Source organism: Xyrauchen texanus, chromosome 7 (assembly GCF_025860055.1).
Source record: "Xyrauchen texanus isolate HMW12.3.18 chromosome 7, RBS_HiC_50CHRs, whole genome shotgun sequence".
NCBI classification, from domain to species: domain Eukaryota; kingdom Metazoa; phylum Chordata; class Actinopteri; order Cypriniformes; family Catostomidae; genus Xyrauchen; species Xyrauchen texanus.
Genome location: NC_068282.1, coordinates 47,936,199 through 47,961,371, shown reverse-complemented (window position 1 = coordinate 47,961,371; position 25,173 = coordinate 47,936,199). Strand labels below are relative to the sequence as shown.

Sequence of the window (25,173 nt, the reverse complement as noted above, 5' to 3'; positions counted from 1 at the left end):
GTAGATGTGAGTGGGAATCCTCCAGCAACTGGTGGTTGCGTCAGGAGGGGCATCCTGTATAAAACGTGCCAAGTCAAATATGCGGATCATGGATGGTCCACTGTGGCGACCCCTGACGGGAGCAGCTGAAAGAATAAGAAAAGTGAGTTGAGGGGGATCAGTGTAGCTCAGCGAGTATTGACGATGACTACCACACCTGGAGTTGTGATTTCGAATCCAGGATTTGCTGAGTGACTCCAGTCAGGTCTCCTAAGCAACCAAATTGGCACTGTTGTTAGAGAGGGTAGAGTCACATTTGTTAACCTCCTTGTGGACACTATAATGTGGTTCTCGCTCTCGGTGGGGTGCATGGTGAGTTGTGCGTGGCCGCGGAGAATAGTGTGAAGCCTCCACTCGTGCTACGTCTCCACGCTAACACGCTCAACAACCCACGTGATAAGATGCGCAGATTGACGGTGACGATAATGTAAATTCTTGTTAATGCAAGTAATCGTAACGGCTTTAGATTTGTTTTTTTCCCCTTTTTTTTTACTATAATTTAATATTTGAAATTATAAAGAGATTTCTTAGGGTCACAGAAGTGTTTTTAAGTGTACATTTCTCCATGCTATTGAAGCAGAGATGAACAGAACTTCCTTGAAAAGAACAACTTTTTCCCTGTGAGTGACTCTACACTTTTAATCTCTGTTCAGCTAATGAGTGGCAACAGAAGGCCGACCAGCATAGCAGAAAATTTGCCCTTACAGTCAATCATCTGTCAAACTCCCACTGGGTAGAGTTCAGTCTCTAAAGTCCAGCTTATTTGCCCGTCGGGCACCTGGGCACCCAGGCAGCTCGATTCGCCATCATGGGACATCTGGTCTTGCTGCATTTAGAAAAGCCTGTAACTCACCCTAGAGGACTTTAACCAGTCTTCCAAACACTAACTCACCCAAAAGTTCTCACAATAAGAGAGAAAAGCCTTTATATGCTCTGAAATAAGTAGTTTTTCTGTTGTTGTTTTTTTTTAAAGTTTATTCATCCTTGTTTTTCCATGTTTTACATTCCGCTCTTCAAGTGCAGTCACGCTACATAGGAACATGTTAATTGGGTGGGCTTAAGGAAAGTCCCCATGCTGGCGTGTTATCCGTGCTGATGGACCGTAGTAATGAACCCCCCTGCCTCTTAAGTTCTCTCTCAGCTATTCTTAAGTTTGAAGGTGGGCAACATCCAAAACGGGAAACTTTGGGGGCCTGGATAGCTCAACGAGTATAGACGCTGACTAGCACACAGAGTCACGAGTTCGAATCCAGGGTGAGCTGAGTGACTCCAGTCAGGCTTCCTAAGCAACCAAATTGGCCCAGTTGCTAGGGAGGGAAGAGTCACATGGGGTAACCTCCTCATGGCCGCTATAATGTGGTGAGTTGTGCGTGGATGCCGTGGAGAATAGCATGAAGCCTCCACACGCGCTATGTCTCCTTGGTAACACGTTCAACAAGCCACATAAGGTTCGTGGATTAAGAGGCAACTAAGACACAGAGTCAGTTGAGATTTGTCCTCCGCCACCTGGATTGAGGAGAGTCACTACGCCACCACAAGGAATTGGGCATTCCAAATTGGGGAGAAAAAAAAATGGAAACTTCAAGTGAGTTTCAGAGGGGTTAATGGGGAGATAGCAGAGCTTTTAGTCATGTCTGTTTGAAAAAGAGATTTGAATCATCGACATGAAAGAAGTGTGAAGAATATGAAGACCAGAGATGATACTCTTGAGTCTCCATGCTGGAGGAGATCGTTCTGCTTTATAAAACAACATTGTTTATTTGTCTGTTAATTTTGTTAAAAGACTCACCATGTGCTCATACCAACTTATTCACATATAAGAATCAATTGAAGCATTAATAGTTTTCTCCATTCCTTTCTTTCTTTCATAGTTTTTTAAACTTCTTTTTTTTTTCTTTTGTCTGTCATTCATACTTTTCATTCCTTTGTACTTTAATTTTGTATTTTGTTATTACTTTTGTTGGTTCATTCATGCATTTTCATACTTTGTTCTTGTCTTTGTACTTTCATTTGTATTTTTTTTTGTACTTTTGTTTGTTCTTCTTTAAAAAAATATATATATTTAAATTATATTTTTTTTATTTGTATCTTGGTACTTTTATGTTTCTTTCATTATTTTTCTTTGCTCTTTCATTTGTTCATTCTTTTGTTTTTCTTATTCAGTTTATCATTCATCCTTTCATACTTTTTCATTCTTTTCTTCCTTTCATTTGTGCTTTTGTGCATATTTAGTTCTTTCATTCTTAACCATTTTTACAGATTAGTTTATTTTACTTTTTCTTTTATTTCTTTTGTTTGTATTTTCGTTTCTTCGTTCGTTCTTTCATAACTTTCAATAGTTAATTTTTTCATTGGCACATTTTATACCTTCGACATTTAGTTTCCTTGTTCTTTCTTTTATTTGTCATTCATACTTTTAATACTTTTCAGACCTTCTTTCGCTTTATTTTTGTTTTTATGTAATTTAGTTTTTTGTTTGTGTTTTTGTTAGTTTATTCATTATTTTTATACTTTGTCACTTCTCTGCATTCATTCTTTCTTTCATTCATCCTTTTTCATCATTCTTTGTTTTATTTGTGTTTGTATATTTGTTTTAATTTAACTCGTTCATCTTGTAATTTGTTTAGACTTATTGCTCGAAGACAAAAAGGGTCAAGTGTTTGGTATCATTGTAAAGAAAAAAATTCAAATGTTTTCATGATATAGAGTCTGATACATTCTTAGACTCTCAGCCTAAGAAACTGCTGAAAAATATCATTTACTTTTTTTTTATTTATTTTTTTATTTTTTTTTAATAATTTTTCTGATTTGACATTATCTCTGGGTATGAATATGGTGGCTCCAACTGCTTTTGTTTTGTATCTGTTTTTCTTTTTTTTTGTGTGTTGATACGAAAAAGTAATCAAAAGTTATAGCATTACAAAAATAATTTATCATAGTATCCAAAAATGTCTCCATGTGTCCAAAATCCTCTCCAAACAAATAAAACATAATAAATATACATAAGAACTAATTACACATGCAAACACAACAATGACTAAAGGTTTGCATAGCATGCAGACATGATTTTAGTCATGAGATTTCACAGAATGAGTTTCACTCTGTGTCATTTGAGTCATCATTGAGTCTGTGTCATGTATTTGGCGCAATCTCCTGGTGGCCATATGTAACATTGTGCTTCATGTGGATTATCTAATGATCCATGCATATGATTACCGTGTATTTTGGCTTGTTTTAAAGATAATCACCTCTTCAGTAATGGTATGGGATATTTTAGTTTGAACTTTTGTTCGTATTTCTTTCTTTCATAATACTTTTTACAGATTTTTCTGTTTATATTTTTTACTTTTTTTCTTTTGTTTGTGTTTTTGTTTCTATTTTCATTCTTTATTTCATACTTTTCATTGGCACTTTTCATACTTCAATCTTTAGTTTGTACTTTAATTTTGTATTTTTGTTGGTTTATTCATTCTTTTAATACTTTGTCATACTTCTATTCATTTATTCTTTCTTTCATTCATCCTTTGCATATTTATTTATTTATGTTTATTTATTCACAGGAGCCCAACCCATTCCTGAATTCCACTTTTGAGGCAGATGCTCTCTTGAGGAGTCCGGTTCCTCCAGTTGTGAGTAAGGATCAGGGTCGGTTAGGCAGCTCGGCTCGTGGTCTTCCTCTGGCATTCCCTGGAGAACTCGTGCCTTTTGATGAAGCTCTGAGGGATGTGAACACCGTGAGGCCGTTGGCCAGTCAGGACGGAGCTGATATTGTTGCTCGGCATGGAGTTCAACTTCTGGAGGTGAAAGCAGCCGAGCGCAGAGGTACAAATACATCAGAACTCACACACATACGAAGAGTGTATCCAAATTAGAAGAATCTAATCCAGCCAAACCCAAACAAATGATGGTTGCAAAGTTTGAATTCATCTTTACAAACAAAATGTGATACTGATTCGTTATTTCTTTATTTTCCAGAATTAGAGAGACAGATGAAGATTGAGAACCTGTTTGTGACGTGGCAGCAGCGTTCAGCTCAGTCCAACATGCCCATCTCTGTAAGTTCAGTCTCTTATGTGGTTAAGTTGTCCCAGTTGCCCTATATCACAGAAATGATTTTGATTTTGCAGTTCCTAAGAAAGTTACCTGTCTGCGAGTGTTCATTTTGGACCCTGGCGCAGCTCTGTGTTTTTTGTGGGTCAGCAAAATATGAACCTATTCCTCCTCTGTCTTCTCTATCATTTCCTGTTGTCTTGTCCACAGGTAGCAGATCTGGACACACTGAAGCAGTCCTCTCGACTGGTCCATTACTGCGCTACACCGCTGCTCTTTGACCCTGTGTTCCGGAAACAGATTCAAGAGGAACAGATCATCCAGCCACAGATGAAGGTCTCTCTCCTCCTCTTCCACTTTCTCTTACTCTCTGCTCATTTCCAGTTTCTTTGTGTTTCTACCGTCTTCATCTTGGTCTCTGATTCCAGAAGAGGCATTGCTCCAATGACTCCACCGCGTCGGGCAGGGATCGCAGCTACAGCACGGACTCTGCAGACATGCTGCCCAGCAGACTGAAGGACGAGTCGTGGCTGCAAGACATCTCCAGCACGTTCCTGCAGCAGTATGTGCAGTATCTGCAGAGCATGGGCTTCATTCTGGTGCAGGTCCGGCCGCAGTCGCCCGCCCGCAGGTCTGTGCACACATAAAGCACAAGCTCTTGAAACTAAAAACAGGGTTTGAGACAAATGCATCAGCATTTTGGTTTCACTTGTGTGTGACTGAATTCAAGTGTCTGTTTTCAGCTCTGTAGCTTTAAGAAGTCTGATTCATTTTAGTGATAGGTTTGTGAAAAGATTATTATTCATTTGAATAATCTCTGAATAGTGTTCCCAGAAGTCCCTGCATGACATGTGTAGTGGAATACATTTGTGTTTGTGTGGATGATCTATGCATCTATTACCTGAGGTTAATACCTATTTTGTGTTGGTCAATACTATAGTTATTATTAGTTTGACTATTTTTATTTCTTGTGGGCCCATCCGAGCTTAAATGGATAAAAACTGCTGTTTATCAATCAGGGCATATAGATCACACTTCATATGGGTTTCTCTTCATCTTTAGGCATTTTCATGTCCCAAAAGGTTGATTTATTTTATTAAATCTAACAGTTTCGTAACTTTTTATTTTTGTTTAATGAATGTCTCATTAAAACGGACTTGGAAACTTTTTATCAGGTCTTCATAATTTATTTTTGGTATTTTTCAAATGCCTTTTATGTCTATAATTGACTGTTTTAGCCTTGTTCTAGTCCTACACTTTCAATATTAAACTATGAAAATCCATTTTAAGTAATACATGCAATTAAATTAATCTAAGCAATGAGTGGAATAAACATAACATTTTCACACAATAAATATTGAAATGGTTTATCTTCTAATTTCACACAGTTATGCGTCATTTGCACCAAAACGAACAATTTGGCCCATAATAAAGGTTTATCAAAGGTTAAATGTTCTTGTTAACCAAGTGGACAAAAGTGTCTGTGAAGAGCATGAAATATGAGACAAGTCACTTTTGAAGAAAACAAATAAAAGTAGAATATACTACTTTATATTGTGTGTATTTAGGATGCATCAAATGTAAGCGATGAATGTAGTATAAGCAAGAAAAAGGAGTCGGCGATTTTATAAAAAATAAATAAATATGATGGATGATGCCATCAGCGTCATTTCCACCGCAGAATTCTATTAAACACAATACAGAATCTGAAATGTGCTGGAAATGGTCTAAATAATGGGATAAATCTCCTGTGATGCATGCTTATACACTGTTGGACTACTAATGAGAGAAAAAGCTAATGAGGGAAGTCAAGAAGTTCAAAGAAAGTGCCCTAAGTTGTGTCAAATTGTGTTGTTTATGGTTCAAACTATTTACCAAGGTCCCAACCATAGCAATGTACTGGGATCTTCCAAGTGAACAGCATTAAATACAGGTGTAAACATTGTCCAGAACTTCTTAAAACCAGATGTCAACAAGGTCTGTTTCTCTTTATCTGCAGTATTGCTCGAGCTCGTGCCGCCATGTTGAATTCTTTGTCCACTGAAGGCAGATCTTCATTCTCTTCTTTCTCGTATAATAAACAGAAGAGTGAAGACAGCCCAAAGGTGCAAACACTCTCTGTTCATCCATATTCAGTGATTCAATTGCCCGCGTCACTCCAATTAATCATAACTCATACCCACATTTCACTGAAGTTTCCTCTTTCTTTGTGTTTTATACAGCAGAGCAGCAGTGGCTCGAGCTCGACGTCGTATTACCTGCAGAGGGCGCTACCAGGAGGCATCGTGCTGATGGAACTGGCCTTTCAAGTGAGACCTTCATCTGTCTGTGGCTCTATAGGTCTTCAGTGCAGATCAGGGCAACGGATCGACCTCTTAACACTTCAACAGAGCACACATTGCGCTTTTCACAAGAACACATGTCTCTGTGGACAACCAGGAGAGAGATCTGTCTCTCTCGCACGATATATATATATATGGCTATTAATATTTAAACGCACTGAATCAACAACCTCGTCACAAGACCTTCTTGTCTCTAATAGCATTTTTCAAACTGGGGTCTGTGGAAAATGCCTGAATTTTATGCGATGCTAGTGATGTAATCAAATCTCCAATGATGATTAAGTAAATGTAATGTATTAAAAGTTCAAAATATTCACTTATTGAGAATGCACTGTACAGTTTGTGGGTTATTTAAAGAGGTAGTTCTGCAAAAAATTATAATTCTCTCATAAATGTACTCACCCTTATTTTTTTGAGGAACACAATCGAAGATATTTTGTAGAATGTATGAGGTGGCTATATAATGCAAGTCAATGGAGTCCAACTCTTTTATGGTTCATAAAGGAAGCTGTGACAGGGCGGAGGGCGGGGCCGGGTGGTGATGCTACACACCCGGACCCTAATCAGGCTAATCAAGCCTCCGAGAGGGATAAAGGCCGACTGGAGACTGCACTGGGACAGAGAGAGAGATATACGGACAGCTGTCCAACACCTTTGTGTGTTTGTATTTTGGTTAAGTTCTTCATTAAAATATTAGTTATTTTGCCAAGCCGGTTCTCACCTCCTCCTTTCCATTAATCCCTTTACAGCAGCATAAAGGTAATTCATAAGACTAGAGTGCTTTAATCCATGTCTTCTGAAGCGATGCCCTCAGTTTGGCTAATAAACAGGCCAAAATGTAAGTCCTTATTCACAATAAATCTTGACATCTGGCCTGATTGGAACACAGTACTGTGCATGCGGTTGCAAGGTACTGAATACCGGTATCATTGTGCATCAAGATGACAGTGCAGTAAATTTTAAAATGATCAAAAGAAACTAAACCCACGACTTTAAAATTTTAACTCATTTTCCGCTCTGTGCATGTGTCAAGTGCGTGAAAAAGCTTTTCTTCTGAGCGCACAAAGGAGACAAGATTTATAGTGAATAAGGACTAACATTTTGGTCTGATCTCACCCAAAACCGGGCGTATCGCTTTAGAAGACATGGATTAAACCACTTGAGTCGTATAAATTACCTGTATGCTGCTTTTATGTCCTTTTTGGTGCTTTAAGATTTGGAACCCATTGACTTGCATTGCAATTAATGTCTTTGTAAAATAGCAAAGACAAATTACATTTATTCAAAACAATGTGCAATAATAAATCATGCAAAATAAGACTACGAACATGTATTCAGAAAGTAAATGGGTCATTTGATTTCATGTTGACATATTTCTCTCTCTCTTTCTTGCAGGGCTGTTATTTCTGTGTGAAGCAGTTTGCATTAGAATGCTCAAGAATCCCCATGGGTCAAACGGTTAACTCTCAGGTAAATACATCTTTGCGATTTACAAATAAACAAAACAATGTACGTGGTTGAGTGTATATGTATTTCTGTGCGTCTGCTATATGTGCCTGCCTGTAATATCTGTGGAAAGGGCTCTTTATTGGTAGTATGATTGATTAAATATGACATCTTAAAGGGAAAGTTCACCCTAAAATTCACCTATGTTGTTCCAGAGCTGTAAGGCATAACTACTTTACTGTTGAACACAAAAGGAGAAATGTATCAGATTGTTTACATTGCTTTGTTCCATTCAATGAAAGCATAGTGACCAGTGGCTGTCAAGCTCCAAAACACAGTAAAAGTCCAAAACAAGCATAAAAAAGTTTTTCAAGGTCATACTTCCGTATAATCAAACGTGACGTGCCATATTTGAATGTACATGTGATAGGGGAAGATTATCAGTGAATAATGACTTAAATTTAGGTCTGAACCTCACAAAAATATTTCATATAACTTCAGAACATGTAGAATAAGTGGTATGGGCTTCTTTTAATAAACTTTGAACTGTAACCATATAAACCACCACCCACATTCATTGTATGGAATAAAGCAATGTGAACATTCCCATGAGAGAAAGAGAGTCATATGGTTGTGGAACGACATGAGAGTAAAGGACAGACTTTTTATGTTTCGGTGAACTATTCCTTTAACATCAGCAAGAACCAACAATGACCTTTCTTATTTAGCAAGATTTAGTGGTTGAAAGTCTCTGTGTGTGTCGTGCTCTCTCTCTGATGGCATATTTAATGTGCAGTTGGTCCAGGATGGCTCTAAATGAGGAGTAATTAAGTGTTAATATTTGTAAATCTCCAGATGTTCCTCAGCAGGAGGGCTGCATTTCCTCTTGCTTCGTCAGAAGCCCATAAGATTTCTCCCAATCACAGCTGCTCATATACAGCAATTAAGTCATTAGTGTGTTTGTTTGGTTTTTGTAAGTACAGATTCTTTAAACTGAACTCAAGGCCAAAACAGACTAAAACTCACATGCCATTGATCAGATGTTTGTTTTTCTAGAATCCATATTATTTGATTTAGTCTTTAATGTCCTACGGTCAAGAATCTATCGAAACTAAGCTACAAATTTGGCTTGTTAGGTAAACACACTGCAAATAATAATAATAACTGTCTTCATTTTTTGTTTGTTTTCCTGTTAAAAATATCTTTAACATCCTTAAAAACCAAGATCAATTTACTTGAGAAGTAAAATGACTATAATATGCTAAGTCTTGTTTTCAAATAATACAAGCAAGATTAATTGAGGTTTATGCAGTAAACATTTTTTAATGAAAAACAAATATTTGCCAATTACCTTATACTGTGTGGACCCGCCAGGCCAAATCCTGTCTGATGGCAATCCATTCTTGCCTTATTAGTGCTCGGAGTTGATCACAATTGGTAGGCTTCTGCTTGTTCATTAAGTTCCGGGGAGTTGCCTGGCCACGGATCTAAAATGTCAATGTAATGATCTCCGAGCCAGTTCATTATCACCCTTGCCTTGTGACATGGTGCTCCATCATGCTGGAAAATGCACGGATCATCACCAAATTGCTCCTGGATCGTTTTGCAGTACGTTTTGATACCATTCTTTATCCATGACAGTGTTTTTGGGCAGAATTGTGAGAGAGCCCACTCCCTGTGATGAAAAGCAACCCCACACATGGATGGTCTCAGGATGCTTCACTGTTGGCACGACACAGGACTCATGGTAGCCTTCACCTTTTCTTCATCAATTTTCCAGATGTGCCAAACAGTCGGAAGGGGGCTTCATCAGAGAAAATTACTTTGCACCAGTATTCTGCTGTCCAATCCTTGCACTTCCTGCAGAATTTCAGTCTCTCCTTGATGTTTTTCTTGGAGAGAAGTGGCTTCTTTGCTGCTCTTCTTGACACCAGGCCATTGTCCAAAAGTATTTGCCTCACTGAGCGTGCAGATGCACTCACATCAACCTGCTGTCAATACTGAGCTCTGCACTGGTGGTGACACTATTCTGTAGCTGACTCCTCAGGAGGAGATGGTCCTGGCGCTTGCTGGACACTCTGGGACGTCCTGAAGCCTTCTTCACTGCAGTTGAACCTCTCTCCTTGAAGTTCTTGATGATCCGGTAAATGGTTCTTTCAGGTGCAATATTCTTTGCAGCAATTTCCTTGCATGTGAGGCCATTTTGATGCAAAGCGATGATGGCTGCACGTCTTACTTTAGAGGTAACCATTGCTAACAAGAACACAATGATTGGAAGCACTTCTTCCCTCCTTTTATAGCAATCAGTCTGCTCTTATAATCCAATCAGAATGATAGAGTGATTTCACCTGACTAGTACTCGTTCACACTTTCCCAGGTGCTGCTGATATGATTAGTGAAATGATGTTAGCTGGTAATTTTGTGCCAGGATCAAAAAGCAGTGAAATTTGGGTTTTTGTGATCAAGTTTTTCTTTTAAATATTTTTGGCCAATTAATCACTCGGCACAATAATCTAGAAACAATGTGAATCAACACCACAACAACTGAATCAGAAAACTTCGCGAAACACAAAATGTATGTCACTGACAATACTTTTGGCCACAAGTCATATATCAAATGAAAGCTTTCATTCTCAGGAATGTGACTTTACAGTTAATTGTTGCCCAATAAAAGCCCCAAGTAGCCAAAACTTTATATCTGCTTTTACCTGGGGGAGATTTTTTTTTTACTTGTCTGTGAGTTCGCTTGGCTGAATAAACTAATATATTATCTTTGATATCCAGAACACAATATGCAGTCCAGCAGGAAAAGCATGCAAAACAAATCATCAGAAAAATATGTTTTCGACTATTGATGATTAAATTGATGATAAAATATATCACAAATAGGAGGATCTTGATACTTTGATTGAGCTTGTAGTCCACTCAGAGGCCGAGATATTCAATTTAATAATGAGGCTTGTGCTTGAACTGAAAATTTGGCTGAATGTCTGTAACCCAGATTTTTGCAAAATTATTATATATACTGTGTGTGTGTGTGTGTGTGTGTATATGTAGATGTATATGTGTATATGTATATGTGTATATATGTATATATATATATATGTATATATATATATATATATATATATATGTATATATATATATATATATATATATATATATATATACACTCACCTAAAGGATTATTAGGAACACCTGTTCAATTTCTCATTAATGCAATTATCTAATCAACCAATCACATGGCAGTTGCTTCAATGCATTTAGGGGTGTGGTCCTGGTCAAGACAGTCTCCTGAACTCCAAACTGAATGTCAGAATGGGAAAGAAAGGTGATTTAAGCAATTTTGAGCGTGGCATGGTTGTTGGTGCCAGACGGGCCGGTCTGAGTATTTCACAATCTGCTCAGTTACTGGGATTTTCACGCACAACCATTTCTAAGGTTTACAAAGAATGGTGTGAAAAGGAAAAACATCCAGTATGCGGCAGTCCTGTGGGCGAAAATGCCTTGTTGATGCTAGAGGTCAGAGGAGAATGGGCCGACTGATTCAAGCTGATAGAAGAGCAACTTTGCCTGAAATAACCACTCGTTACAACCGAGGTATGCAGCAAAGCATTTGTGAAGCCACAACACGCTACAACCTTGAGGCGGATGGGCTACAACAGCAGAAGACCCCACCGGGTACCACTCATCTCCACTACAAATAGGAAAAAGAGGCTACAATTTGCAAGAGCTCACCAAAATTGGACAGTTGAAGACTGGAAAAATGTTGCCTGGTCTGATGAGTCTCGATTTCTGTTGAGACATTCAGATGGTAGAGTCAGAATTTGGCGTAAACAGAATGAGAACATGGATCCATCATGCCTTGTTACCACTGTGCAGGCTGGTGGTGGTGGTGTAATGGTGCGGGGGATGTTTTCTTGGCACATTTTAGGCCCCTTAGTGCCAATTGGGCATGGTTTAAATGCCACGGCCTACCTGAGCATTGTTTCTGACCATGTCCATCCCTTTATGGCCACCATGTACCATCCTCTGATGGGTACTTCCAGCAGGATAATGCACCATGTCACAAAGCTCGAATCATTTCAAATTGGTTTCTTGAACATGACAATGAGTTCACTGTACTAAAATGGCCTCCACAGTCACCAGATCTCAACCCAATAGAGCATCTTTGGGATGTGGTGGAACGGGAGCTTCGTGCCCTGGATGTGCATCCCACGAATCTCCATCAACTGCAAGATGCTATCCTATCAATATGGGCCAACATTTCTAAAGAATGCTTTCAGCACCTTGTTGAATCAATGCCACGTAGTATTAAGGCAGTTCTGAAGGCGAAAGGGGGTCAAACACAGTATTAGTATGGTGTTCCTAATAATCCTTTAGGTGAGTGTATATGTATGTATATGTATATATGTATGTATAAAATATTGTAATTATACCTCAAATGCTGTCGATTCAGCTTAACTTGCCTTGAACCTGGAATATTCCTTTTTTAATTTTTTTTTATTTTCACCATCTGGAAACTGGTTTTTTTAAGCAGAAACCTCACTTAATTATGGTAGATTTACAGTTGAAAATAATACTTAATATCCTATTTCATTAATTAATTTGGCTTCTATTTAGTTTTAAGGATTTTTAGATGATGTTGTGGGAAAACAAGACAAAAATACTAATTAAGAAAATGATTATTTGCTATATAGATTTCAAATGCCATAAAACCAAATACATTAAGGGATAGTTCAACCAAAATTCTTTCTTTCATTATTTACTCAACCTCATGTTGTTCCAAACCCATATAACTTTTTCTATTTTATGTGGAACACAGAAAAAAAACTGATGGAAAAAACGCATTCTTTCAGTTTTCACTGATTTAAAATGAATAATTTAAAGTTACACTCAAAAATATGAATTTTGATATAATAATCTGAACATTTTGTCACTAGGCCTACTTTGTTAGGCCTACACGTTATTTTCTGTATACTTTCTGTTAAATAAATAACACATTTCAGTTGATTTAGAACATCCAAAAACAGAATAAATGCAAAATTGATAGTGCTTAAATGAATAATGTGAATATATATGTCATCAAAAATAACATTTGTCATCATTTATTCACCCTTTTCGCTCCAAACCAATACAAATTGTTGTCATCCATGAAACACAAGATTGAGGGATGAGAGGATTGTAGATTATAAGTGGCAAGCTCCAAAAGCATCAGGCTTCAGCAATCTTCCTCTTCACCCATTCGAATCTGGCACGCACGCGAGAACGTCGTTTATATAAGCGCTGCTCCGCAAATGCACATGAAACCACATGAGCTGGAACTAGGCGGAGGAAAGGAAAGTGAACAAGATTAAAGAATGGAGCGTTGCTAGGGGACATGGCCCACACTTCAGAACCACTGTTTTATAGATTTTCATGATTGCTGATTTACATACAATGGCAGTTGACAGTGACTTAGTTTAAAGCTATAAAATTGCCCAAATGTGTCCTTAAAGTAGTTCATGCAACTTGTTCTAATTTTTCGAATCATACAATCACTTTTGTATGATGAACTGACCACAATTTGTCATTATTTACCCTTAAATCAAATCATTGATCAACACGAGTGCCCAAATCAAATATGGTGACCTGGTAATATCATCTAACCTCATTGGTTCTTTGGAGCTTTACAGTGAGATTCTTCACCAAAATTGCACAGTGGGACCCCGGCTTGAAAAATGAGCAGCTGGGAATTGTTATTAACAAGATTCCTGATCATTTCAGTTCAGATCTTAACAGTTTGATTGTGCCAGTTTTGTGTTGTGGATCTTGCAAGGTCACGACTGCTAGTCATCTATGAAATACTTCTCATGTCTCATCATTATTGATCATTTCCTGTGACACTTCCTGTAACCACACCCTTATACACTAGTGAAGTGTGACAGCTTGTGCATGTTGTGTGGATTGACTTCTGACCTCTCTCTGTGTGGCACGTGTGTCATCTGTTTCTGTGCGTGTTCTCTTCTGTGTATGTGTTTATCTTTTAACTTGATGTCCTGCATATGGCGTGTGTGTTGTGCGTGTGTGTTGTGCGTGTGTGTGTGTGTGTATCTAGTCCCATCTCACCCTCTCTTTCCATCAGGGTTCTCTTCTCAACAAATCTCCTAGCAAGCCGTTCCCGGAGACGCCCACGGGCTCTGACTCAGCGGTATGTCTCTCAGAACGGGCTCGTCTCTCACCCACCAATCAGGCTTCAGTCTTTCCTTCAAACTCCACCTCCATAAAGTGCCCAGCAGGGTTGGACAAAATTCAGAATTTTAGAGTAGGCTCCCTTTCAATTCACAAGTATGAATTTGAATTGAATTGGCCACACCTACAGGATGTTGTCAATTGAAATGACAGGAAGAGGAAATTGCAATTCAAAGAAATTTGACACAGTTACACAACAGAGGAATTTAATAGACCCAACAAAATAGTTTTGTTGTGTTCTGTTTGAGAAGATCATCTTGTAAGCTCATAAAAGTCAAATTAAAAAATATGTTTATGAAATAAATGATGGTCTGGTAAAAAGTTTCCAGGTCAGTTTTAATGAAACCTCTATATATATATATATATATATATATATATATACAGTGAGGAAAATAAGTATTTGAACACCCTGCTATTTTGCAAGTTCTCCCACTTAGAAATCATGGAGGGGTCTGAAATTGTCATCGTAGGTGCATGTCCACTGTGAGAGACATAATCTAAAAAAGAAAATCCAGAAATCACAATGTATGATTTTTTAAATATTTATTGGTATGATACAGCTGCAAATAAGTATTTGAACACCTGAGAAAATCAATGTTAATATTGCAATTACAGAGGTCAAACGTTTCCTGTAGTTTTTCACCAGGTTTGCACACACTGCAGGAGGGATTTTGGCCCACTCCTCCACACAGATCTTCTCTAGATCAGTCAGGTTTCTGGGCTGTCGCTGAGAAACACGGAGTTTGAGCTCCCTCCAAAGATTCTCTATTGGGTTTAGGTCTGGAGACTGGCTAGGCCACGCCAGAACCTTGATATGCTTCTTACAGAGCCACTCCTTGGTTATCCTGGCTGTGTGCTTCGGGTCATTGTCATGTTGGAAGACCCAGCCTCGACCCATCTTCAATGCTCTAACTGAGGGAAGGAGGTTGTTCCCCAAAATCTCGCAATACATGGCCCCGGTCATCTTCTCCTTAATACAGTGCAGTCAGCCCTGTCCCATGTGCAGAAAAACACCCCCAAAGCATGATGCTACCACCCCCATGCTTCACAGTAGGGATGGTGTTCTTGGGATGGTACTCATCATTCTTCTTCCTCCAAACACGGTTAGTGGAATTATGACCAAAAAGTTCTATTTTGGTCTCATCTGACCACATGACTTTCTCCCATGACTCCTCTGGATCATCCAAATGGTCATTGGCAAACTTAAGACGGGCCTTGACATGTGCTGGTTTAAGCAGGGGAACCTTCCGTGCCATGCATGATTTCAAACCATGACGTCTTAGTGTATTACCAACAGTAACCTTGGAAACGGTGGTCCCAGCTCTTTTCAGGTCATTGACCAGCTCCTCCCGTGTAGTTCTGGGCTGATTTCTCACCTTTCTTAGGATCATTGAGACCCCACGAGGTGAGATCTTGCATGGAGCCCCAGTCTGAGGGAGATTGACAGTCATGTTTAGCTTCTTCCATTTTCTAATGATTGCTCCAACAGTGGAACTTTTTTCACCAAGCTGCTTGGCAATTTCCCCGTAGCCCTTTCCAGCCTTGTGGAGGTGTACAATTTTGTCTCTAGTGTCTTTGGACAGCTCTTTGGTCTTGGCCATGTTAGTAGTTGGATTCTTACTGATTGTATGGGGTGGACAGGTGTCTTTATGCAGCTAACAACCTCAAATAGGTGCATCTAATTTAGGATAATAAATGGAGTGGAGGTGGACATTTTAAAGGCAGACTAACAGGTCTTTGAGGGTCAGAATTCTAGCTGATAGACAGGTGTTCAAATACTTATTTGCAGCTGTATCATACAAATAAATAGTTAAAAAATCATACATTGTGATTTCTGGATTTTTTTTTTTAGATTATGTCTCTCACAGTGGACATGCACCTACGATGACAATTTTAGACCCCTCCATGTTTTCTAAGTGGGAGAACTTGCAAAATAGCAGGGTGTTCAAATACTTATTTTCCTCACTGTATATATATATATATATATATATATAACTGCTTCAGCTCAGCCATATTATTAGGATGTCTGGTGTCAACGGCTCTCTTGAGGTCATTCCACAGCATCTCTATTGGGTTAATGTCTGGGCTCTGACTGGGACACTCCAAAAGGTGTATTTTATTTTTTGAAGCCATTCTGTTACTTCGATGTTTCGATGTCCTGCTGCTTCACCTACTGTAACTTCTACTGAGTTTCAGCTGTTGCACAGACACCCTGCCATTATCCTGTAGGATATCTTTATAAAATTGGGAATTAATTGTTCCCTCTGATGGCAAGTGGCCAGGACATTAAGCAGCAAAGCACCCCTAAATTATGATGTTCCCTCCCCTGTACGTCACCGGTGGGATGATGTTTTCATGCTGGTATTCGGTGCCCCTTTTTACACCATACATTGTGCTGCGTGTTCTTCCCAAACAATTCAACATTAATTGTATCAGTCCACAAAACATTTTCCCAGTAAAGTTGGGGAGTGTCAAAGTGATTTCTGGCAACTTCAGGTTGCAACAATGTTGTTTTTGGAAAGCAGCAGCATCCATAGTGGTGTCCAGCCATGAACACCATACCTGTTTAATGTTTTCTGTATAGTAGACTCATGAACAGAGATGTTAACCAGTTCTGATGATTCCTTCAAGTCTTTATCTGTCACTCTAGGGTTCATTTTTAACCTCATTGATCATTCTGCGGTGTGCCCATTGAGTCATCTTGGCTGGACGGCCACTTATAGTGAGACTACCTATAGTACTAAATCTTCTCCATTTATAGTCAATTTGTTTAACTGTGGACAGATGAATATGTAAACTCTTCAAGATAACTTTGTAACCATTTCCAGCTTTATGTAAAACAAGAATTCTTGATTGTAGGTCGTCTGAGATCTCAGCAGATACTTCTTGTGAATAGCAAACTCAAAAAACATGTTTGAGTGCTTTTTATAAGTCAAAGTAGCTCTAACCCACACCTCCAATCTCATTTCATTAATTGGATGGCAGGTTCGCCAACTATTGACATTATTAGTCTAGGGGGTTCACATACTTTTCCAACCTACACTGAATTTATGAATGATTTACTCAATATGTACAAGCACAATACAGTCATTTATGTGTTAGTTAAAACAGACTGTGTTTGTTCATTATTGTAACTTGGATGGAGATTAAATCAGATTTTAAGACAAATTTATACATAAATGCAGGTAATTCCAAAGGATGTACTCCGATTTAGTGTTCATTCTAAAAAATCACACATTTTAATTGAAAAAATATAAATAACCCATAATAATTCTTTTTGAGAACAAGTTTTACTGTATGTCAACCCTGTTGCACAGGTTTATGGGTCATTAATACAGAGAAGTTGAAATTAAAAACTACCCTTACAGCAGTTATATGAGTTTCTTTTGAAATGTATGAATTTTAATTCTTCCTGGCATTCAATTCACAATTTTACATCCTGCTTGCTACCGTCATTCAAATTCAGCAATTTATTTGAAAAGGCAATCTTAATTCAATTCTGAATACCACACAACCCTGCCGCGGCTCCTCCTCTTCCTTCTGCGGCCCCATTCTTGCCCTCTGTGGCCTTTCTGTGCGGTTTATTCAATCAGACCAGTTATTTTCTCTGTAAATGTCTGTGTTTGTCAGTAATGCATCTGCTGGAAATGCAGCTGCAGGGGTCTATCTGTCTCTCTGCTGCATGTAAATGGCATCCCGAGGTTGGGATGAACTTCAATGTTGCATCTTCTTGGAGGTCACGGTGTCGGTCTTTATGCAGTTCTCATGAGCCAGTGATCTCTCTCCTTTGCTCTATAATCATTCTTGATTTTCTTCTGCTCTGTCTCGTTGCATCTTGATTTGGATCTACTGTGTGTCTTCTGTGTTAACCACTGGAGACATTTGAGGGAATCTTCAATACAACAATCCTGAGACAACAGGGCTTAATTTGGGCTGGAACAAGCCAAATCCAGATCCGTCACCAATTATATTAGATCCCCTACTTAACATGGCTTTAAAGACATTATGCTGTGATCTGTGTGTATGCTAAAGTGCAAAGTATAATATTAATATTTACATACTATTTTTCTACATATTTTATGAGTAATTTATGGAATTGTGAGTGTTGCTCACGATCAAAAAAAATTATTAATTAATTTATTATTTATTTTCTTAATTTTCAGTTCATGACTGTAGTAACACTGTCAACGCAAGCAAGCAACACAACTATATCAATTTCATTACATTTAAATTGTACATCCTTACATTTCTGTATCCAGCTTGCTGCCTTATTTCAAAGCGATTCAGATCCGGCACCTACGGAATTAAATCCGCCACTAATTTTATCGGATCCTCCAACTTATACAGCCTTGAAAGAAATGCATGCTTTGATCTATACATATGTTTGATGAAAATGTCAAGTATTTATATTAATAATTTTGCATATTGCTTGCAATACCCATTAAAATATGTTAAAATGTTTTTTAAACGTTTCATATTTTACATATTTATGCAACGATTAATATTTACATTAAAAAATCTTTTTACGTATTTTAATATGTTAATGTGAGTTAATGTGTGACTCACGGCACATTCTAAAAATGCATTTGATTAATTTATACATTTTATTGTGATTTAATTATTATTAATATATAAATTGTGATTTTAAAATATATTTGTTAAAAATCTGATTTTGCCTACTTCCATTTGACCTTGAAGTATTTTCAGCTAATTTTAGACATTCATAATTCGCCAAAGCTGCGTCTTCAAGTGGATCATTTACACTTTGTTACGGCAAAATCAACCTCCATATAGTCTAAATGAAAGCCAAAATATCTGCAATGTAAACACTGCCCAGCAGTTTACGTAAACACAACGATCTACCTTCTGCACTTAGACCAAGCTGTGAACGGCGTGATTAGAGTTTTAATGCTAGCTTCCAAAAACTATTTTACACGCCCTTACGTTATCGTAAGGATAATGAACAAACAATGCTATCTCTCCTTAGCCTATGATGGAACTTTGTGTCAAATGTTGTTTTGTTTTTAAAGTGAAAATAGTTCCTCGCTCTAAGGATGAAAGATTCGATATTTTCAGCAAATGGAAGCACCATGGCAGTGTCAAATGAACAGTGTTTTTAATCCTCAGTGGTTTATTTTATAAGACCAATTTGCATTTGTTACAGAGTAAGGTTGAAAGATGAAAGTGGCCGCGGTAATAGCATTTAGCCGCAGACACCCGCTCCCCACCCCTGCTCGCATTGTACTGTAATTACTCCCTGCTCTCCCTCTCTCTGCAGTCATTTGCATTTGCCACTAATGCTTTTGTAAGCACGGCTTTGATGTTCGATTTAATTAAGTACGATACAATTATTAAGTTGATTGATATCACGATGCTTAAAAAAGACTCTCAAATGTTTGGCTGGTTGGCGGTTGGAGGGGTACTGTGCAACTGTAAATGAACTGCATTGATTTGTAGGCATGTTGTTTTAGGTTTGCTTTGCAGTTTTATTCATGCTGATTTCGCTGGAAGGCCAGTTTAGTTTAGCCATCTGGAGGAGGCACTCTTTCAGGGGGGAATCTCACAATATGTGTCAAGGACATGTCTGGGTTAAAGTCATATTTCACCCCAAAATCTAAATAAAATAATAAAAATTATGTTTAGGACTGGGTTACCATATAAATCAGATTTTAGGACCATAATATAGAATATTCCTGCCATCTGAGCAATTCAAGCTTGTAGCGCCACCTGTTTTCAGCAGGGGGCAGTAAGCTAAACTCCAGCTGCATGGGCAACAGGCAGCTGTACAGAGAACAAATCAAACTCATGCTTGCTTGACATTTGTGAAGAAAATAGAAAAGTCGTTATAATAAATCTATCTAGGACAGATGCGCTAATTCAGTTGCAAAATGGATTTCTGTGGACTGTAGGCCAATGATAGCCTTATGTTCAATAATAAAAAAATAAAAAAAAAATATATATATATATATATTGCCTTCTAAAGCCACTTTTTGTATTGTCTTATCAATGTAATTGATATACAATGTAACATATCATGTAATTGAATTTTAATTGATTAACAACCCTAATAATTATTTACATTTAATTATTTTATCATTATATATTGAATTATTATATAGTATATTATTTGGAGGTCTTTCTCAGCAAATATTTAGTAACCGATTAATTTGATTAATTAATCTGCATGTCATGTAATAAGTTTGAGTAAAAGTTTTCATCGATTGACAGCCCATTATAATTCATCTGAACAATTAAATAGAATAATTCAATTATCAAATATAATCAAAAATACATAGCTTCAAAATATGTAAAAATATATATAAAAAAATATTATTGAAAATGTATTTATTGTAACACAGAAATACAGTAAAATATTAAAGTAGCGAGAATCTGATAAGAATTGAGAATCATTGCAAAAAAAAACAATGTAATCCAAAATATAATACATTTTTTTAATTTTTTCTTCTTCTTGTATAACATTAACTTTACATTATAAAGTGAAAAGCAGAAATGCTATATCACAATCGTTTACAAAACAAGCAATTAAATAATTCATATTGTTTTTGTTTTTAGATAAATATTGAAGTAAACCGTACATAACAGTAGTGGACTATCTGAACTGTATCACAACTGTTTAGGTGGGAAAAACTGCACATAGATGTCACACACAATTCACCCCAAAACCAAATGTGCTAATAAATCATGATTTGAATCATCAATGGCTTCCTAAATCACCTTTAAAATGGATCATCATTATTAGTAGTGTTTAGGTCTCTTAGGGTTGATTTGACCATCTGTAGGGGGAATTTTGGATTGCTTTTGATATGGTGTCACAAATCAAAATTTAGAGGTTTTGATCTTTCTCTGGGGCTTCCTCTGATGGAGATGGTTTCTGCAGGTTCATTGGAGTTCAAGTAAATGTTGTGTTCTGCTCTTTGAGTAACAATGTGGCTGTGCGTTTCTCCCGCAGCTGTCCATGCTGTTCACTGAGGAGTGCGATAAGGTTCGTGATCTGATGCATGTTCACTCGTTCAGCTATGATTTCCACCTGCGTGTAGTGCATCAATACCTGCTGGGCTGTCACATGACCCTGCGGCAGGGCTACCAGCTCACCAGCTTCCTGGAGGACTTCATCGCTCATCACCCGGATATACCCAAGTTTGGCCGGAACCACGTCTTCCAGGGTGAGCTCGGTTAAGCGCCTGTACACGCTAATGGGTGGGAACGGTTTATGAAAGCACAACACAAGCCTGTGGTTGCAGTTACATCGCAATGCCGCTTGCGTGCTGCTTACATGAGCAAAAGACGTAAGGTTTATTGCTGATTGAGTTGTGTGTAATGTGTATGTTTTTATAGGGAGTTTCTCAATATCAACGGGGATGATTACAGCACACCAGCTGTATAATTACATCACTGATCACGCTGGAACGTATGGAATGAAACCTCTGCGCATGTCTAAAGCTGCAGTTACAACCGACAACAAAAAAGGGGTGCCAAGCGTGGATTTGCACGAGTATGCACTGGTAGCTCTGTGGAACAGGTACTTTATAATCTCCTAGTTTTAACAGTTGCCATAATAATCTATAATAATTTGCTCCAGATTTAATAACATTGTACTTTCTCAAGCTCTGGCTCGTATAAAGACCTGGATGGACTACGTCACCATGATGACTTTGATGTGTCGCTGCTGGTGTGTCATAATGCCGCTCCGTTTGAGGAGCAGTCTGAAGGAGAGCGACACCTGCTCAGGTGTGTATGGCATGAAATAAACAAGAGTTACCTTAGAATGTAGTGCACTTTATGGAGCAGATTATCTTCAAAATAATGCTTTGAAAGCTTTGCAGATTTCTGCAGAATTGGAACATTTGTTATTCACAAAGTTCTACATTGCCTCCCTCAATTGTGTTTGTTTATTACATTTTTGGGCTAATTTGTGTCTTTAGCAACCAATAATAGTGTAGTAGTCTTAGCTTCATTTAACGCGTTTTAGGGTCTGTGAATGTTGCGTTCATTCGTTTTTTTTGTTCCGAGAAAAATAAATTGGCAAAAATTTGAAAAATAAATAGTTTTTTGATTATTGATTTTGTTTAAAGGGGTCATATAATGGTACATGCACTTTTTCAAGTTGATTGTACTGAAATGTGTGTTGGCTGTGCCTGTACACAACCATCCTATTATGATAAAAATCCATCCAGTGTTTTTGTTTTAATCTCCTTATATATTTTCCCCTGCCTCAAATCGAGCCATTCGACCGTGTGACGTCACACGGTCGGACGCCCCTCCCAGGATTGTTGATTGACAGCAGTGTTTCAACACAGACCCGCCCTCGCTCGTGAGCGAGCTGTCAATCATAGTCCGTCATCATTGTTGATACACTGGAGCAGAATGGCGCCTAAGCGATTGTGGTGTTCTGTTCTTCGGTGTAATAACGAACACAGCAGTCATTTTGATGTTCCTAAATCTGAACCGCTGAAGACTCAGTGGCTGAGTTTTGTTTACGATGGGAATATTCACCACGAGCAACGTCAATGCGTTCATGTTTGCGCGAATCATTTTTCACCAGACTGCTTTATAAACGAGGGTCAGTATAAAGCTGGTTTTGCTAAGAAGCTGCTGCTGAAAAAAGATTCGGTACCAACTATTTATATTCCCTCTGCACCTCCAGAAGAAGTAAGTGTAACGTTTTATTAACCTTTATATTAATCTTTGCAAATCGCTTGCACGCTTCACAATGAATGTGGCTAATGTTTACACTCAGGGTACATTACGGCATGTTTTCCATAACGTTACGACGTTCTCAATATAATTCATAATCACACGTTTATAATGAACAACGCGTTATGGTTATTGTGTTATTAAAAACTGTGTACGCAGGTGTTACAGTTAACATGGTAACACTAAGTTACGCCTGGTTTACTTGTATGTTACTGATTAAGAAGTAATGTCAAAAAAACAGTTATACGGAGAATAACTCCAGAACGGAGGGGCGGGGTGACCAAAGCTCATTATCATTTAAAGTAATATGCTCTGAAATGGCGTGCTGAAAACAGAGCTGTTTTTGAGCAGGTAAAATTAGTGTTTTCTTAAAATACTAATGAGAATTTTTAATAAAAGTATATTACAAAGTTTTCATTTAGACCCTAAAGATTCATATTAACTTGTACAAAAATGGCATTATATGACCCCTTTAACCCTCCTGTGGTATTGAAAAAGGGCACCTCCCTTTGGTGTTCATGGTCATTTTGTACTAGAAGGGTCAGGTTTGTAACCCTTTTTTATAAATAAATATATATACACTTCTATAAGTTAAAATATGAGAATGTGTCATAAATTGGAGGCTGATTGCTGCCATCTGTAAACAAAATATAAAAAACGTGACTTGAAACCCATGTCATGCCAGTAGATGGCTGTAGACACCTACTGTGCTGTCTGATGGCTTGTTGTAACCTAATTTTATATTTTATCACAAGATATATCAGCCACAACATTAAAACCACCTGCCTAATATTGTGTAGGTCCCCCTCGTGCCGCCAAAACCGTGCCAACCCGCATCTCAGAACAGAATCCTGACATGATATTCTTCTCACCACAATTGTACAGAGCGGTTATCTGAGTTACCATAGACTTTATCAGTTCAAACCAGTCTGACCATTCTCCGTTGTCCTCTCTCATCAACAAGGTGTTTCCAGCCGCAGAACTGCCACTCACTGGATGTTTTTTGTTTTTGGCACCATTCAGAGTAAATTCTAGAGACTGTTGTGAAATACTCAAACCAGCCCGTCTGGCACTAACAAACATTCATGTGATTATCTAATCAGCCAATCATGTGGCAGCAGTGCATAAAATCAGGAGCTTCAGTTAATGTTCACATCAACCATCAGAATGGGGAAAAGGTGTCAGTGATTTAGAATGTGACATGATAGTTGGTGCCAGACGGGCTGGTTTGAGTTTTCTGGGATTTTCTCACACAACAGTCTCTAGAATTTACTCCGAATGGTGCCAAAAACAAAAAACATCCAGTGACCGGCAGTTCTGTGGATGGAAACACCTTGTTGATGAGAGAGGTCAACAGGGAATGGTCAGACTGGTTTGAACTGACAAAGTCAGTAACTCAGATAACCACTCTGTACAATTGTGCTGAGAAGAATATCATGTCAGGATGCTGTTTTGGCAGCATGAGAGGGACCTACACAATATTAAGCAGGTGGTTTTAATGTTGTGGCTGATTTGTGTATATTTCGACATTATCAAACTATTATTTGTCAAAGTTTAGCATTTTAAAATTGATATGAAGTGTCATTTTTTGCAGTTTATGTCATTATGCTGCAATCAAACCTGACCATGGCGTTACAAAGAGAAGACGTAGAATACATTTTTTTTCTACCAATAATTTATTTCAAACATAAAAATTATACTCTCAAAAAATTATAACTCAAAGTAAATGCATAATAATGTCAAGAAAATTAACATTAAGAAAAAGAAAAGAACTGCAAAATTCTAAAATTTCAATTAGAGTATAAAATAATCAGATTTGACATTTTGCAATTTCAAAGGTGTGTGTGTGTGTGTGTGTGTGTGCGTGTTCTGCATCGTGAGTGTGTTATCGTCTCACCCCTTCATTTGTCTGATTTATTGGTTATTTTGACAAATGTAAAAAAAGGCTCTGTGTTATAGTCTCACCAGTTCTTTTTTGTATATGTAAGTGTTTGAGTCTCACCCTTTCATTTCTGTCTTTTTTTTTCTGCATTGTGGCTGAATTATTGATCGTATTTGACAGGGGGAAAGAAAATACAGTTTTTTGGTCTTTCCCATTCATTTTCAGTGCTCTGTCAATTCTGACGGTGAATACCGAAGGTGTCGCTTTTTTTTTTTTTTTTCACGTATCGAATCAATTTAATTTTTTTTGTATTTGAACATGTTCAGATGGCAAATGGAGTCTTGTACTGACTGCTCAGATAAAGGAAACCATTTTTATGAAATTAAGTTAAATTGTTCAAAAATGAAAGAAAACCATTGGAGGGTTAAAAAATTGAAATCAGCTAAATTTCTCATGTTTTCTGTTCAT

General features: G+C 37.8%; 1 protein-coding gene across 1 annotated transcript in view; it reads left to right on the top strand.

The window, feature by feature from the left end:
- Nucleotides 1-25,173, top strand: part of szt2 (SZT2 subunit of KICSTOR complex) — a 120,721-nt gene that overhangs the window by 83,723 nt on the left and 11,825 nt on the right. The window contains exons 60-70 of the mRNA XM_052130392.1: nucleotides 3,600-3,861; nucleotides 4,015-4,094; nucleotides 4,300-4,425; nucleotides 4,518-4,720; nucleotides 6,089-6,194; nucleotides 6,312-6,398; nucleotides 7,827-7,901; nucleotides 14,002-14,067; nucleotides 21,079-21,292; nucleotides 21,465-21,648; nucleotides 21,735-21,857. Coding sequence (XP_051986352.1) covers nucleotides 3,600-3,861; nucleotides 4,015-4,094; nucleotides 4,300-4,425; nucleotides 4,518-4,720; nucleotides 6,089-6,194; nucleotides 6,312-6,398; nucleotides 7,827-7,901; nucleotides 14,002-14,067; nucleotides 21,079-21,292; nucleotides 21,465-21,648; nucleotides 21,735-21,857 — 1,526 coding nt within the window. The remainder of the gene's footprint in view (nucleotides 1-3,599; nucleotides 3,862-4,014; nucleotides 4,095-4,299; nucleotides 4,426-4,517; nucleotides 4,721-6,088; nucleotides 6,195-6,311; nucleotides 6,399-7,826; nucleotides 7,902-14,001; nucleotides 14,068-21,078; nucleotides 21,293-21,464; nucleotides 21,649-21,734; nucleotides 21,858-25,173) is intronic.